This window comes from Leptosomus discolor, chromosome 6 (genome assembly GCF_034619465.1).
Source record: "Leptosomus discolor isolate bLepDis1 chromosome 6, bLepDis1.hap2, whole genome shotgun sequence".
Lineage (NCBI taxonomy): Eukaryota > Metazoa > Chordata > Aves > Leptosomiformes > Leptosomidae > Leptosomus > Leptosomus discolor.
The window spans coordinates 280,927-293,889 of NC_141396.1; the positions used below are offsets into that span (position 1 = coordinate 280,927).

The following is a 12,963-nucleotide window of genomic DNA, read 5'->3' on the forward strand; positions in this document are numbered from 1 at the left end:
TCGGGCGATAAGAGCAATCATAAAAATGGTGGGACGGTTCAGCCACTGTTCTCACTGAAGTGATCTCAACATACTTCAGGAAAAAAGGATTTAACATGCATGCTTCCAGACTGTGAGCCTAAACTTAAGTATGCATAGATAGATGTGTAGTCACAACACACACATACAAACTGGCTATGAAAGCAAATGTTACCATCCCTTTCCTGCTCCACGTGTCTCCACCTTAAAGATATTATCTGCCCAAAATGCATCCCGCATATGAAAAAAGATCTACCATCCAGTTAAAACTTTTCTTTGAAATACGTGTCTATTAATACAGTGCAAATACATTTTTCCTACTGTTGCCAAATAAACAGATCAGAGCAGGAAAGTGGAAGCATCAGGAGAAAGAGGGCTATTTCTGAAGTATGAAAACTGCAAGGACTGAATAAAAGGACAATGCTCCCCAGAACACAATGGTATAAATTACTCATGGCATTCCAAGGGCTGGTGATGTTAAATAGACGCATTGTCCTCTCACACCGATTCACACTTTCAAAATTTCATACATTCAGATTGTTCCTGCTATTATGGTATCTGCAAACTAAATGAAGGCCAGGGTTTAGAGAACTAAGCATTCAGACGTGCATTATTATCCAAAGAAGCTTCCGATGTGTTTGGCTGCTGCAGTTGCTTGTTTAGTGGTGTCTGTGTATGCAGATGAGCTGCTGACACTGGTGACAGAGAGGACAGATAATAGGAACAAGACTGTATTGTATGCTGTGCTCTCTGCCAGTTCCCCAAGTTTCCCCAGGTAGAGGGAGATCTTTAACCTGAAATGACAAAGCCAAAAACTCACAATGACCCAGCTGGATGTCAAAGCCCAACTAAGTGCCCAAAAGAAGCATTTAGGGACCGCTCACTGCAGACAATTCATCCTCATACGTAGAATAGCTAAATATTTTCACTGGATTATCTGCACAAACTTTTATTTTCTGCCGTATTTTAAACAGTTATTTTAACAAATCATTTCTTTTTGTCCCAGATAATGAGTGACTATGTTGCAGTATCTGTAACCTTCCCTTCAAATGTGTCTGCAAACTACACCAACAGACACCTGCTCGTTCTTACGAAGGGCAACAAGTTACTTGTGTGTTCAGGACTGCGTCCTGCGAACCCCCCAACAGCTTTTCTTTATTCACCTGGCAGCACTGCAGACAGTGGGGGAGAAATGACAGAAACCAGAACTGCGTTTTGAGAAAACTCCAATTAATTTTTCAGTAGAAGAGCATGTTTGAACTATTCCCTTTTTTTGGTATTAAAAACATTTGGGTTCTCATTTAAGCCTGTAATCTCAAAATGCAAGGCTATTGGTGAAAAACCAAGGCATTCACTAGGTCTTGTCACAAACAGCTGTAAATGTCACCTTCCCTCAACACAACTTAGTAAGGGAAGGAACGGGACCTGACACCGGCATCATTTAACTGCATTGGCTCTATGACAGGTACATGGGTGTCTGGAGCACCCCACACTACAGAAAATGAAAGAAAATACAGGCCAGATGACACTGAGGAGCAGTCAGAATCTCACAGGGTCATGTCTGTGTTTTCAAAGCAAGTAACACTGTATTTAAAAAAACCTACCCGGAACATACTCTATTCATGGCAATTTTCAGCACAAACTGCTCGCTTATTTCCATAATGTACACTAAACAGCATTGTGGATAGCGCCATTGCTGTAACAACAAACATGAGTATGCCTGTCACTCTAAATGCCTTGAAAATGACAATGAAGTTAAGTTCAAAGCCTAAAAATCAATACATTGTTCTATTTAATTTACTCATTATAAGATCATCCTTTGGAACCAAATCTTTAAGGTGTTGCACAACGTGCAGGGGTAGTTTGAGCAATTACACAGAGATTTTAAAATGCTGTGTCTGGAAGTTAATTCCAGAACTGAATGTCATAGACAGTTCAGGAGACACTTTTTTCCCCCCAATTCAATTTCACCGATGTCTTTATACCTAAGTGATAGCAACGGTGATGCAGGACTTACGTTTTATCTGCTGTAACCATTGAGTTGCTGATGTTACGTCAAGATATTTGCTCTACAACATCCAGTGACCAGCCCAACGTGAACGTTTGATTAAATCTTCCAAATAAAAATGAGCAATGTATGTGTCGTTAGCTAATCCCCCATGAGACACAGAGGTAGTGTGCCTCGGGGAATACAGCCATGCAGGATGTGTAGGAAGGCACGCAGCACGCATCCACCAGCCTGTGACTGTGAGAAAAAACTCACAGGGCAGGATATGATTTCTAAAAACAGGTTAAATTTATTGACAGGATTTTGCAGTCTGAAGTTTAGCAAACTGCAGGAGCCAAATGCTTCCAATAGTTTGTACATTCAAGCTCCTATTGACCTGAATGGGAATTGGCTTGATATCAATGAAGTTCCCTGCATGGAAGTAAAGAATGACTGCATTTGCAGTAAAGGATCTTCCTTATTTAATTTGAGCAGAATTAGAAGCAGTTAGGGCTGTTGCCTGTGTCAGCTGCAGCGGCCATCACCTCCCAGGGGAACTGCCAAAACAGGCAACCGTATCGCCTGTAAAAGCTGCTGGAGAGCTGGCTTTTTCCTCCCTCTTTGCTGCCAGCACCACGATGTACAGGTGTACTTATGTACACGGGTGAGGGAGAAGGTAAGGCGTGACACGAGGGCAGGCAGCCCTGCGCAGCACTGTCTGCAGAACCCATGCGCCACTTGCCATGAAAAAGCTGAGCAGGGCAGGACGGGTGGTCTCGGTACGAGCAGTCCTCCCGATGGGGACTCCAGCGAGCTCCCTCGCACCAGGTCTGGGTTACGGGCTGCGGTTCAGCCTCCCTGTAGCTCATGGGCCCTGTGTGGTTAAGCGGTGTGTGCTTTGGCCAAAGAAGACAATTATTTGGAACACTATATTTTGATATTATGTAGCTCGACAGTGATCAAAGGATGATAACAGAGTTTAGCCAGTTGTAGACATCAAGGTAATTTTGCTTGCTTCAGTTTAAAGCGATGAGGTACCCTTAGAAGGTCGCTGTCCATCGGTTTGCTGCAATGGGCCACCTTGGCTAAAACCACACGTGTGTGAACCCTTTAAAACAGGGCAACTTAATTCAGTCATTGGAGTAGAACAACGGCAATTACTCATCAAGACCTACAGACCAAAGTCAGAGCATCAGTAGATCACAAGGTGATATTAGCAGCATTTATCAAATCCATCTGCAGGGTCCACCAGAGAATTCACAGCTGTGAAAAAGAAATGAAGTTTCAGACCTAAAAGAGGAGATAAGCATACAGAATTGACCTTAGAGAATTAAAAGACGTGGACACTGGTCACTGTAACCCCCTTTGCCAGTCTCTATAGCACATGATTTTTTTCAAGAGACTTTGGAAATACAGCAATTTTATCCAGCTTTCCAGTCAAAGAAAAATATTTAGAAACTGATTCAGCAGTCTGCTGACTGCAAATAGAGGTCTGTGGAAACGCTGAACCCTCCCCCACGAAATGCAATACACAGCTCTCTCTGGCCTTATTCTAAAGCTACTGTTTTCTCTAGCTAACGCTTTGTAAAATGATCCACTACCATATATTTTGAATCTGAATTTTCTTTCTCTCATGAAGACATTCTTTAAAATCTTGTTTCACAGGGACCCAAAACTATTGAAATGTACCACTTCCACTGCTTTTGTGTATTATTATATTATTATATTTCCGCATATTTCTGAGAACATGTGTATACATCCTGAATGGCAGTGTTGTCAAATCATAAACTCCTTCATAAATGTGGACATAGAGCACACAGAGAAACTTCACCAAATATGCTTCTCTTAGCATTATAAGAGTTAGGCACAGACAGCCAGACTGTCAGCGCTCAAGGCTCCTTCTGCCCGTAGAAATTCAGAAAATCTTTGAGTTCAGTGGAAGCTCCCCCAGGAAAATGCTGTTTTGTTCTTGTTTTGACAATATGCCTCTCCCTCTCAGGAGGCATTCCAATGGTTCAAAAGACACGAACATTTTCTAGTCCTTTTTCAGAAACTTTTTCAGAAAAGTGCTGGAAAATGCAGTTAAAATATTCCTGTTTGGAAATATTTAGATTGCTTAAAATGTCTAGAAAGCACCACGCTTTCCCTTGATGTCTACTGATCACCACAGTAATTCCTGGAGACTACTACTGGCTCTGTCTCATCACAGCTCCCTTTCTGGCCCCTTGCCTGCCTCCTCGCATCCCACATTTCTCATCCTCCTCACACCCCCTGTGCCCGGTCTGTGCTGCAGGGCCCGGGCAGGGGTGGAGGCGGCTGCAGCTGCCCAGCCCGAGTGAGGACCACACGGCACAGGTCCCTTCCCGGTGGAGAAATGGCACTGCGGTGCCAGACGCAGAGGTGGCACGGACGTTCCGAAGCAGTGAAGTGTTCAGCTGATGGGCAGGGCAGGGGGAGCGCCCAGCAGACTGCAGAGGGACGTGCTCGAGGCCCGGGGCTTCCAGCTAGCGGCAGGGGCTGACACAAACATCCTCAGAGTTCACCGCTGCTGCGTTTCTCGTTCTGACAGACTCAGTGCCTTATGGTGTCTGCTGGTCCTGTAATACACCCCCCTGGACGCCGATTCGGACACAACAGTGCTGTCAAGCTTTTCCACTTATGTGCCCCTTACATTTTTCCAGTGGAGGCTGTAGCCCTTTTAGACATTTCACATGCTTAGGTTTTGCATATAGTCTTGGGTTCCCCAGTTGCCCTGTGTGGACCATTTCAATCCAAGTCTGTGGACTTCAGGCTGAAACTACTAATGTGGATAAGCTGGAAGTTAAACACTCTGCTGGCAGCTCCCCAGGGCTCAGTCACCCACCGCTCTTTGATCTGCAGCATGCAGCACAGAATCCAGACCTTAACCCAGGATATTTTTGTTACTTGGAAAAAAAAAAAATCAGGATCCTGTTGTGCTATGCAGGTAATTAGTTCTCAATAAGGACACTAAACTTAAGTATACATGAAGAATAAACTAGTTAGTTAAGAAGTTAAAAGCACTGGATCAGGTTGAGGGCAGGCTCTCACTCACGCAGCAGCAGTTGCCCACATTAACATTCTGCTGACCACAAAAGCGCCTTTCACATCCCAAGGGCTCCCTGCCAAAACGCTGCTCTGCAGAAGCAAACCACGTCCCATCCCTCCCGCCTCACAGCGCTCGACGAAGAGCCCCAACGACTGCTCACAGCCCTCACACCCAGAGACTGCGGCTCCCATCATCCCATGCTCCAGCCTGACTTCTCCAACAAACTTCTCCTCGTACCTCGATGCAAGGTGAAAGCTATGCGGACCTCTTGGCGAGCGCCAGTTCCCAGTGACTTTACCAGCTGGCCAAAGTCTGAATGCATGCTTCCCGTTTGCTAAGGGCAGAAAGTGGGTTTGTCACCCTCCTGCAATTCCTGTGCTTGCCTCCAGTTAGAGAAATTGACTTCGCAAAACTGCGCTCTTGCAAATTGCCTTTCTCAGAACTTTACAGGAACACACTTTAACGTTCTTGTAATTAATTCATAAACTGTGCACAACAGCTTCTAATATAACCCATTCAGAATGGCAAGAATGACTCAGTGGATGCTAACTTCAAACCCAAAAGATTTTAATTAGGACTATCCTGCTTGCAAATGTGACAGGTTCAGTCTGAATTCAGACAATTCAGCAAATTGTTAGGTTTGTGGGCTACAATTTGACAAAAGCATAATCATATGTAGAATACAGTTTTAGTACTACTTGTAGAGGGACAAAAAAATGGAATTTCTTCAAGAAAGACTATGAACCATGTTTCTTACTTGGGCAAAACTCCCACTGCAGTTGAAACCTCCCCTGAGCAAGGGCTATGAGGCAGGCTTGGCTGACGTGAGTTTTTTGGGGAAGGGGCAGGACCCCAGAGGCACCTGAACACCAGGCATCCCACTGTGTGTGTGGGGTGGTTTGGGGAGCTCCGGGCATCCACTTTGTCTCCCACACATACAATCGGGCATCTTGAAAGGTCATCTAAAACTTCCAAACACCTACAATTTGAGGTGCTTCTTTCCCAGAGGGGTTCCAAATTTATACCCCGCCTTCTCTGGAGCTGCCAGGCGCCTGCAGGCGGGGCGCCCGGGAGGCGAAGGCAAGGCAGGGCACACCTCCTGGCCTGGGCCCAGGCACGCAGGTGCCCGAAGCAGCAGGGCAGCGAGGGATGATGGAGGCCACTCTCGGGATCAGACGAGAGGAGGCTTCCACCGTTGCTTCCTGCACTGTTTTTCTTTCGACACCCATGTAATGTGAAGTACACCAACGATCCTAACACAGGGATCAGAACCCACGTCTCTGCATCCTTGCAAGTAAGCACCTCACTCTCATCTCTCGCTGTACTTTTGGTATGAAAGTGTCCTTAAGCATTACATTTCACGTTCAACTTACAGTTTGCTAGTCTATATGTCTGTGTGCATGCCTATGTGCATGCAGGCATCCAGCTGTGAGGTTATGAGGGGTCGGGGGGACTGGACAAAAGACCATATCAGGGGGACAAAAGGCCATGAAATAGCATGTGTAACTTTGTGATAGGGGCAAATTCTACACAAGAATAACCCACTTATTTGGAACACGAAGCTGGCAGTAAATAGCTAACCCAGCACATCTGGATTGACTTCCGCTTGCAGTCTGGCTTTACATTTCTGTTTGCTCGTGACAACTTACTGATAACACTTCCTATCTCTGTCATTACTCGTTTTGCAGTTTAACCAATGGCACATCAACTAACCACTAACTTAGGCAAACGCAATTCCAAGCATGAGGATACTGTTTTTGGGTAAAGGAATAGAGCATGAAGTCATTTTCCTACTAGGACTTGACGAAGATCAGGCATCTCGGATGACTGCCTTAAACAAAAGAGGCAGTTTCAGGACGTGTAGGATTTCCTTATGACCAGTCCCATGTAACAACGGTCCTAAGCAATCAATTTCCTTCCTCTATCCTAATTTGCCCTTATACATCATATTCAAGATTTTATCTGGACAGGGGCTGGTTGGCTCAGTGGATAAACCTCTGCCTTTTCACCTCTGGGATCATGGTTCAAGTCAAACCCTGATGAAATGCACTTGATCGTCCTAATCTAGTTCTTAGTGGACAGTATTCCCATTATCTTTAAAAGGGTCAGAGCCAAGGCCATTGGGAAGAGTGCATTGTGCTATATCTTGTCTGTTGATTAATACATTTTCAGTGACGCCAGATCCTTAACCTTCATGAGCACACATATTCTCACAAAAAGCTTAATAAAGGTCCCTCATGGACTAAACCTTTCTCCTCAATTTGCATATAATTTCAGGCTTTCCTGGGAATATTAAAAAAACCCACAAATAAATTACTCAGAATCTAAAAGTATGTTTGCCTGAACTCTTTGTAATAACACCTCTAAGTTAATTAGCATGATAACAGATCACTTTAAATCATTACTTGGCATAGGGAGAACAAGACCTTTACAACTCAATCCATTTTTACAGCACATTATAATTTGCTTCTCACACCATACCAGCTGAAGCTAAACAGAGACACAGAATAAAGGGAATCCACCCTTGAAGGGTGATTTCACTGTTCAAAACATAGAAATCAAGTGAGAAATGTGCTCTCTGTAGAAGTCTACTGTTTGTTCTCTGCAGCAAGGGGACTGCTGAAGGACCACCAACAGCAACATGAAGCTCTTTGCTTATTTTTTTTCCTTATATTAACAATTAACTAAGAAATGGAACCACTTCCATTTAGCGAATATCTAGGCTGGAGATCACTGGGCTCTTCCGCGTAACTGTCTCAAGCCTGTTTTGGAATTCATGCCGGCAACAACAGTGTCCTCTGACCTGTCTGATTATCCAGGAGCTGCTGGGCAGCTGGCACCCTCGGTCTAACCTCTCCTGCCTCCCAGCAGCAGAGGCCAGGGGACCGGCCGAGAGCAGGATTGCTAAGGTACGTGTCCCTGCGAGAGTGGGGCCGGCGCCGCCCCAGGGCTGCAGAGGATGACGAGGGTAAGCATGGCTATATCGCTGGTCACCAGTTTCCATGAACATCAACAGACAAAAGAGATTTTGATTTTAGTAGGAGTAACATCAGGTTCAAGACTTAAGACAATTAATTCACCGACTACTTTTATTACACACTTGTGGTCAAAGTCTTTAGGGCAGGACATTACTTTCTATCTGGACTGATTCTTTAATATGGTTCATATTAAAGATAGGAATGTGTGCACCATTTCTCATTTATGATTGTGGTTAAAGATTATAAAATGATTCCTGATAGTTAAATCATTCCTCTGTAGTCATCAAGAGTTTTTACATTCTCACTCTATATATTTTTAACTGACTACTACAGAAATAGCATTTAGCTTGTAGTTCTTTTGTACAAATCAATAACACAATTATAATTCCTTCATTAAATAATTAGCCCTGGCTTGCTTTTCTTTTGATTGTATTGAAATTAACACGGAACTCCCAAACACAAGGTGTTTTGAAAAAAGCCACTTATAGCCTGACTTATCATAAATGATTAAGGAATTTGAAAAAAAAAAGGTGTAGCATTATTGAAGAACTCCCTGCACACTGCTACTCTCCTGAAAGCACGGGCATGCTAATTCTTATCGCTCGAGAGCCGGCAAATCCAAAGCGACAACCAAGTTTTGTGTGAGGAACGTACTGGTGAGTTCGCGCAGGGCCAGGAAGAGGGGACAGCACTGCAGACCCACTCAGGAAGCCTGCGCCGAAGCCCTGGGCGTTCCCCAAGTGCCCCCTTGCGCGGGGACTCCTGGTGCTCTTTGGGTGGGCGAGGAGCAGCAGTGGAAAGGGGGGTGGCTGGGAGATGGATGCGGTGCCCAGCTGGGGGCTGCCGCCTCTTGAAGGATGCAGGCAACCAGTCCAGACTAGAGCAGCCTCACTGGTTCTTTGCCCAGTGTTCACGGGCCAGTCTCTGGCGCAGGCGGACACGAGGGCGCTGTACAGCACAGCCTGGCTACATCCCGCTGCCACGGTCAGAGGCGTTAAGCTTCTTCTAATTCAAAAGCACCAACTTGAACTGGAACCTGCCTGACACGAAGGTGGAACTGCACACGCCGCACCTGCTCTTGTCCCACCTTTCTCGTTGCCGCTCTGTAACTCCCCTCCCCGTGGCACCTAGACATGGCAGTTCTGTGGCAGTCACACCCTGGTCCCTCGGAGGTACTCCAACTTGGATGTACAATTCAGAACATGTGAACTAAATATTAAGACAGTTTCGCATTATTGCTACAGCTATTTTCAAATAGGTTTTCCTTTTTTTCTATCACTACACAGCTGGATAAATCTGGATGTTCCTTTCTGAAATAAAATGACACAGAATGGTCATTACACTTCAAGGTAATAAATATAGGTAATTGCGAAGCTAACTTTAGAATAAGCTCCAGGTAAGTCTGGATAAGCTACAGATAAGTTTGGAAAAATTAGACCTGACAGATTACTGTATGCATTTCAAACCGAATTTCTGTTGAACAGATAATTCGTATCTATATCAGATTTTTCATAAAAAATACTCATTTTTATAAATATATCTTAAGATTCTTTTTGTTGATTACAATGTAAAAAAGAAGGAATAACTGTGTATGGACAATGATAAAGTAGCCTGTTGATAATAAATATTTTTCAGGTCTTGTCACATCTGTACACATTCCAATGTTACTGAAGAGACACCACACTGATAAAAAAAAATACCCTCTGAAAAATCAATGGATTTTGAGCTAAAGCAGTTGCTAAACACACAGAAAACAACTTTATCCAACAGCCATAGTGCTGTGAAAATTCCCAAGCCTTGCATTGGTACAGCTAAGGAAAATTTAATCTTCCCAAATACTCATCAGGGCACTCCATCCTGCAGACCTGACAGCCCCACTTATAATTAATTATACAATTTCGATGGGAATATCGACTAAACAAAGCTATAAATCATAGAAAAAGTCAATAGGCATGGACACATTCAATCATGTCCCGACCAATGATTACTACTCTTAAAATACAATAATTATTTTCAGGAGCCAGCTTGAATTAAATTTCTGTCAGGCTGGTACAAGACCGGCGGTTGATGAAGGATGCGATGGATTTTTTGGGTTGAATTCGGCACAGAGACATTTATCCTTTTAGATAGGTAGTTTGTTTTTAGTGATCATGGTGCTGCGTGTTTAACTAGACCATGAAGATTAGATTATCTCCAATGGCTCATTATATCGTTTATCTTTTCCTTCCATGTTTGATCTGGAAGATTTCCCGCTTCTTGATGCATGAATGAAATGACTGCTGATTTTGAAATGGAATGTGCTTAAGTGGGATTCTGCTATGCCTTCACACACCATGTCCATAATATGTAAAATCAACCAGCAGTCATCCGAAATACCACTAGGATGTGGTAAACAGCAGCAACAAGAAGGGCTTTGCACAGCTTCAGAAATGTACTGGGAAAAAATATGAATGACAAACATTTGAGTTGCTTTAAAAAAAGCTAAAAAAATTATTCTAATAATACACGTAGAGGAAAATCTGGAGAGGAATGGGATTAGTATGGAAACAGGAACTGGGATTAGTTATCACTTTGAATTAAAATTTCCCCCAAACCGCAAAACGTCAGTGAAAGAAACATTACGTATTTCCTATGGATGCATTCACCATGTAAATTCAAAAAAAACCCAACCCCCAAAACAACTTATCTCACAGCAATTGTGTTTTTAAGATAGGTTGCCTACACAGATATTTCTCGTGGTGAGCATACACGCCCCACATGAAAGATGTGCTGTGAGAAGGGACAGCAGTCCCAATGAACAGGATGGATGCCAACAGTGCTCAAAGGAGAAACAGATCTTCTCCTTCCTCATGAGTCTGACTTGTCAAACTCTCCTGACCTCAAGAGATGAGGGAGATCTCAGATTCTCATGTGGAATTAACCTCCTAGGTGTAAGCCAATTTAAGAACAGAGAGAGTAACAGGGCTTCAGCTGTCCTCCTTGCCCTGGATCCTGGCAGACAGCCCTCCGGACAGCCCAGCTCTCCATGAACAGCAAGAGAGTAAGCTGTAGGTAGGCGAGAAGAAGAGAGAGAGGGGAGAGTCGTGGATCCTGTAGACATCTCACCTCTATGCAAAAGTAGCAACACACTGCGGGAGCAGTACACTGTGTCATTGGCACAGAGCACAGCAAAACCGAGAGCTGGGGACTAGGGTAAATGTGAAGGGGTTCTCAAGTCCTGAGACACAGCAGATGAATCCCTTGTCTTCTTTCATTTTGGGTATGAGGAAGGATGGCAAAATTCAGTCCCTGAGAAAGGACTGAAGAAAGAAGGGGAAGAAAGAAGGGGAACCTCGGGTAGCTTCTCAGCCTGCACAAACAACCTTGACACATGGAGCTTCTGCACACACGGAGCTTCTGCAGAACACAAAAAGTTTTCTGAAGGTTTTCTTTGTCTAGTGTACCCTGCCCTATTTACATGGCCGAGAACATTCAACATATGAATGCCGTTAGTTTATGTGCATGTAGGCAGGTCAACAGCTGATGCAAGCTAGTGTAGCTCTTCTGATGTCAGTCAAGTTGGGCCAGCCTGGCCCACAACACCCACAATAAGGCTCCCACATGCAATATGCACATTCCTGATTTTTATCTGTGTGTAACCAGGTTTTTTTTTTTGACGATTCATGTTTTTCCTTTGGATATGTAACTCCTAGGAACCTTAGATGAAATTGAGAAAGCTGCAAGCAGGGATATAGATTTTCCACAACGAAGTGGCTACACTTTGAAATAAAATCACCTTAAAGAAAATATAAAGTCATTCTCCAGAAAAATTGTAGTCCTCATTACAAATCAGAATGTTAGTGTTCCATGTCTGCTTTTTCCTCCTAGGAAGCCCTGTATGATTGCCCAAATAGATACCCCCAAATGCAGGGTTTGAGCTTTCTGCTTTATTTATTCATGTGTTTCTATTATTCTTTGTACACTCAGAAGACGCAGACATTTTCAGAACAGCTTTGCATTAAGGGCTTTCCGTAAGTTACTATGGTGCACAATGAAGAGCTAGTAAAGAAACAGGATGCTTGAAGAAACACAGACCAGAGGACATAGAAGCAAAGTGTCACATATGTTTAACTTACAATTTTTTCTATGAAAAAGAAGATAAACAGAAGCCAAAGCTAAGAAACTGTACACAAAATAACCAGCTAAGTGAGGAGAAAACTTGAAGCAGTTACTGTGTTAGATTAATCATCTCTTCTCATTCTGTAGACAGGAGGGCTGATAAGGATAAAGGGCTGGTAGAGAAACAACAATTTGTATGTGAGTTTCCCACTGACTCCTTCAAAAGCGTTTAGCAATGAACTTACCGCAGTGCCGTTGTTATCTCTAAATACATCTTGATTAAAATAGTCAAAGAGCTTCTTTTCTAATTGTAGCATAACCTAAAAAAAAAATAGAGGAGAAAGGTCAGCAAAGCTCTTGGACTCAGCTACCTAATACACAGCTGTTGGAAGTGACCCTTTGAGAGACAGGCAACCCTTTAAAACTACATGACATTTCTACATGTCTAAAGCTCCTTGTCAGCTTGCCCGTTTCGTTGACTGGCAATCACTTAAAAAGATCCAATTAACTGAGCATTAGGTGTGACAATCTATATCCCTCCCCTCCCTTTAAATTATCAGTTTGAAACAACTATATTCGTTCTTTGTAGAAAGGAGCGTGAACATTCAACAGCGTTTCTGTTTACCCAGGGGGTACAGAGGGCATTAAGTTGTTTACCTTTCGGTCATTATCAGATTCACGAAATATTAGCTTGACTACTTCATTTGTGTCAGCTGCCCGGATAGTCTGCATTGTAGCCTTTGCACATAGTGTCTAATAAAAAATACAAAAGGAGAAAGGGAAACCAGTTTATAAGGCCACATTTAACTGAACTT

The 12,963-nt window shown here is 43.5% G+C and overlaps 1 protein-coding gene across 1 annotated transcript in view; it reads right to left on the reverse strand.

The window, feature by feature from the left end:
• Positions 1–12,963, reverse strand: part of INPP5A (inositol polyphosphate-5-phosphatase A) — a 247,016-nt gene that overhangs the window by 25,217 nt on the left and 208,836 nt on the right. The window contains 2 exon segments of the mRNA XM_086466868.1: positions 12,394–12,468; positions 12,806–12,901. Coding sequence (XP_086322994.1) covers positions 12,394–12,468; positions 12,806–12,901 — 171 coding nt within the window.